This window comes from Ictalurus punctatus, chromosome 13 (assembly GCF_001660625.3).
Source record: "Ictalurus punctatus breed USDA103 chromosome 13, Coco_2.0, whole genome shotgun sequence".
NCBI lineage: Eukaryota > Metazoa > Chordata > Actinopteri > Siluriformes > Ictaluridae > Ictalurus > Ictalurus punctatus.
In genome coordinates this window covers 7,810,001-7,814,777 of record NC_030428.2, presented here as the reverse complement: position 1 = coordinate 7,814,777, position 4,777 = coordinate 7,810,001, and the positions used below count along the sequence as shown (strand labels likewise).

The 4,777-nt window shown below is 39.6% G+C and overlaps 1 protein-coding gene across 1 annotated transcript in view; it reads left to right on the top strand.

The window, feature by feature from the left end:
* Positions 1-948: 948 nt before the first annotated feature.
* aarsd1 (alanyl-tRNA synthetase domain containing 1) overlaps positions 949-4,777 on the top strand; it is a 13,456-nt gene continuing 9,627 nt past the window's right edge. Inside the window, exons 1-6 of the mRNA XM_017484404.3 lie at positions 949-1,068; positions 1,256-1,387; positions 2,973-3,132; positions 3,801-3,858; positions 4,040-4,196; positions 4,353-4,469. Of these exons, the coding sequence (XP_017339893.1) occupies positions 1,030-1,068; positions 1,256-1,387; positions 2,973-3,132; positions 3,801-3,858; positions 4,040-4,196; positions 4,353-4,469 (663 nt within the window). The 5' untranslated portion in view covers positions 949-1,029. The remainder of the gene's footprint in view (positions 1,069-1,255; positions 1,388-2,972; positions 3,133-3,800; positions 3,859-4,039; positions 4,197-4,352; positions 4,470-4,777) is intronic.

The following is a 4,777-nucleotide window of genomic DNA, read 5'->3' as shown; positions in this document are numbered from 1 at the left end:
TACTTCCTGCAGAATGTCAGTCTGTCCTTGATATTTTTCTTGGAGAGAAGTGGCTTCTGTGCTGCCCTTGTTGACACCTGGCCATTGTCCAAAAGTCTTCGCCTCACTGTGCGTGCAGATGCACTCACACGCACCTGTTGCCAATATTGAGAAAGCTCTGCACTGGTATTGACATGATTTCATAGCTGACTCCTCAGGAGGAGACGGTCCTGGTGCTTGCTGGTTACTTTGGGATGTGCTGATGCCTTCTTCACTCCAGTTGAACCCCTCTCTTTGAAGTTCTTGATGATCTGATAAATGGTTCTTTCAGGGGCAATATTCTTTGCAGAAATTTCCTTGCATGTGAGGCTATTTTGATGCAAAGCGATGATGGCTGCACATCTTTTTGGAGGTAACCATTGCTAACAGAAGAAAATAATGAGTGGAAGTACTTCTTACCTCCTTTTATAGCAATCAGTCTGCTCTCATAATCCAATCAGAATGATAGTGATTTCACCAGAGTAGTACTCCTTGACACTTTCCCATGTGCTGATGCTATGATTAGTGAAATTATGTTTGCTGGTCATTTTGTGCCACGGCCAAAACACAGTGAACTTTGGGGTTTTGTGCCAAAGTTCTTTTTTTTTCTTTTCTTTTTTATGGCCAATGAAGCTTTTTGCAATTATTTAAAATGCATCTGATCACTCAGCACAATTATCTAGAAACAATGTGAATTAACACCACAACAACTGAAGCAGAAAACTTTGCGAAACACAAAATGTATGTTACAGCCAATACTTTAGGGAACTTTCGGGAATAGGCGGTGTTAAAAAATTGTACCGCGGTGAACCATTAGTGGGCCTCAAACATTTTAGCTTCACTGACTGTTCGACGTCCACCCGTTCTCCCCATGTTTACAGTCTCTGGTGTACCTACATAACTGTGTTAAGATTGGAACTTTTATTTTGAAAAATTGCTCTCAGCGCCATATTGACTCTGTACCCTGTCGTAACGCTGAATTTTTTTCCGGCTTCGTTTCCACTGTGTAACATGGCTTTTCAGTGTCAGAGGGATAGTTATATGAAAGAAGTATGTAAATCAACCGGATTGTATATATGTAATACATCTTAAGGTTAAATATCAATTACTGTAGATATTAACTGTTAATGAAATAAACTTCCTCACACACTACATGCTAAGCGGCTAACTCTCTCTCTCTCTCTCTCTCTCTCTCTCTGTGTGTGTGGTAACTCCATGCCTCTGTTACTTTTTGCAGTTTGTCACGTCGGTGGTGTCCTGTTCGCCTGCCGAACTGAAACTGGATAGCAACAACGGCAAGAAAGAAAAAGTGAAGGGCTTTAATGTGATACTAAAAGACACAATTCTGTTCCCCGAGGGAGGCGGACAGGTGACCATTAATGTTTATTTACACAAAAAAGTAGGGATAGTGAGGTTGTGAATCTGACTTTATATGGTCAGATTTAGTCCTCCTTTGCTGTTATTATAACGTCCACTTTCTGGGAAGGCATTACATTTGATTTTGGAGTGTGGCTGTGGGGAGTTGTGATCATTCAACCACAAGAGCATTAGTTTGTTCAGGCACACTGTTAGAGTTCCAGTTCATCCCAAAGGTGTTCAGTGGGGTTGAGGTCAGGGCTCTGTGTTCACACATGGATTGAAAACACCTGACTCTAATTTCACGTTCAAATTATCGAATCCTAGCGGTTCACATACTTTTGACACTCACAGATGTGTAATATTGCATCAGTTTCCTCAATAAATAAATGACCACGTATAATATTTTTGTCGCATTTATTTAATTGAGTTCTCTTTGTCTATTTTTAGGACTTGAGTGAAAATTTGATGATTTTGGGTCATATTTTATGCAGATATGTAGAAAATTCTAAAGGGTTCACAAACTTCCATGCACCACTGTATCTGGTGTATCCGGTGTTACATTTTATGACACAATAGACAGACACTTGCCTGTCTCATGTTTAATATTAAGTCCAAGTTAGCAAATCTGCTGCAGTGACATTTTTTAAACTAAGCATGTAAGACACATTTAATAAAGGATGCACCACAGCACTGTTGAATTCTCAAATAGATCTGATTGGTCATTTTCTATAACAGCTCTGACAGTAGAGGGTGTCCCCAAAGTCTACCTACATAGGGGAAATTAACACTTTTTAGTCAAATGTAACTTTTTTTTCAAAACATTCTCTACATGATTGCCAGTTCTTTGTAAACCCGCATGGAGTCGTCTCTCCCAACTTTGGCTCCCAGTTTGGCAACACTGTTGTGTGTCATGTACTTGCCATGTTGAAGGCCATCGCAATTTGCAACAGCTTCCCACTCCAGCCATGAGAATGATTTCAGCACGTTTTTTAAAGGATATCTGACAAAAATATAATATTAACTAAGTATAACAATTTGCTAAAAAGTGTTACTTTCCCCTATGTATGGAGACTTTTGGGACACCCTGTAGTTTCAGCTCCAAGGCAAATCACAGGTTTATATTAATGCGCTGTCCTAATATGTTATGATTTGTAAAGTGGCAGTAATTCACAGGGACTTGTAAAGTGAATGCTGCAAATAAAATGTCTTAAAAATGTGAGTAGTTGTTGATAGAATGAAGTGAGGAGATGATTTGGTATTTTTGGAAGGAAGGGGTCTCCTGTGTCAGTACTCTGTAACAGTTAGACATAAAGTTTTCTGACATGATAAAGTCTTCAGGGCGCTTACAAGTTGTTGTGGTATAAGATGATTAAAACATGTTGGGATGTACCTTTATAGGGAAATAATCGAATCTGGAATGGTGTTATGTGGCCTAATGTGCATCAGAGTTACTATAATCACCCCAAATTTAAAACTCTCCAAAGTGTTTTATTCCATATGTAGAATAAGCGTAGAGTAAATGACATGTTTTGTTCAGGAGTTTATATGTATGTAACAGTGTGATGTGTGTTTTTATGTATGAATTTGGGACACAGCCTGATGACCATGGACTCATCGAGGATCTGGCTGTGGTGCGAGTGTTGAGACAGGGAACAGAGGCAGTGCACTTCACCAGCTCAGCTTTAGAAGAAGGCCGTGAGGTTCGGCTCAAGGTGGACTGGGAGCGTAGGTTTGATCACATGCAGCAGCATTCAGGTGCACATGCAGCACACACACACACACACACATTTTACTGCTGGTAATTAGCCATGCATTTATATTATAGTGCAAAACTGGCAAATGATGCATACAACAATAAATTCCAGTCCAGTGTACAAAGTTATATTACAATATTGCAATTACATAATACTGCAATATGTAAAAAAAAAAAATAATGACAGCACGTGCTGTTATAGAAAAATAATCGCCATCATGGTGGTGTGATGCATCCCATTTCGAAGCAGCATTTCTATATCTTGAAGTTAATAAGACAAAAAATAAATACATTGTGTCTAGGTTCAGAGAAACCACAAAAGTGCAAAGTCCTGAAGCCTTTCCTGTGATGGAAAATCCCTAACCCTAAGTTATAACTTACCCCTGACTTTTACAAAAATCTAGCACTGGAGACTCTTGCAAAAACGTATAAATGTCTCCTCAGAGAAAACCTAAAAATAACAATAATTATACACATTGTTAACCCATTTATGCATACTGTTCACCATACAAGTCTAGATCTACTCTCAGAGTTGCTGTTATAAATTATAGATTAATTAATCAATACATTCTGATCGGAGAATTTCAATAGAGCTGTGGTATAAAATGTGTTAAAAATTATTAGCCACTATGGTTTGTTCCTTTAGTAATGCCATGTATTCTTTCCACAGCCCAACATCTGATCACTGCTTTGGCGGACACAATGTTTGGATATAAAACTACCTCATGGTATGAGTATTGATTCTACTCTTCAGAATGTGACATGTAACATTTTCAAAAGTATTGCAAACCCATTTTATTTTCATTGAAATTTGAACAGCAATAAAGTATTTATTTTCATGCACCTGAAAGCCATGAGATGTCATGAGAGTCTATATATGTGTGTGTTAAAGCTTGCATTGTGCTGCAGGGAGTTGGGCCGTCAGCGCAGCAGTATCGAGCTGGATGCGGCCTCTGTGAAGCCGGGAGAGATGGAGGCATTGGAGGATGCGGTCAATGACAGGATCCGTGCTCATGTCCCAGTCAATGTGCACCTCCTCTCTATAGATGACCCTGATGTTGAGAAGGTGTGTGTACTGTCTCTCCTGGGTAAAAGTTCAGACTGTGTGCTTTGAATCAAACATGTAATATGGCAAAGAGTGAAACAGGATATAGATGGGTCTTTCTTTGTCAGACCTACTCTGGGTAGAACTGATTAAGCACTGAAGTGTGTTTGTACACAGGCAAGGAGCAGAGGGCTTCCTGATGATCATGCTGGACCAATCAGGATCATTGATATTGAGGGAGTAGATGCCAATATGTGTTGTGGGACCCACGTGTCCAATCTCAGTCATCTACAGGTTAGTACTCTGTAATAATTTGGTGTTTATGGAGAGTCTTACACCGGTGATACCTGGGTGATGTAGCAAACAAGTAAAGGAAGCAGTCTAAATCATCACACACTCGTTCAAAGACAATTTATTATGTATTTAGCAGTGATTATTTTCGAATAGCAACATATCCTGAAGTGTTATATTACTTATGTATGACATAGCATATGGAAGTCATTTTTACATGGTATATGGGGAAGTGGTGGCTAAGGCTCTGGGTCACTGATCGGAAGGTCGGCGGTTCAAGCCCCAGCACTGCCAAGCTGCCACTGTTGGAC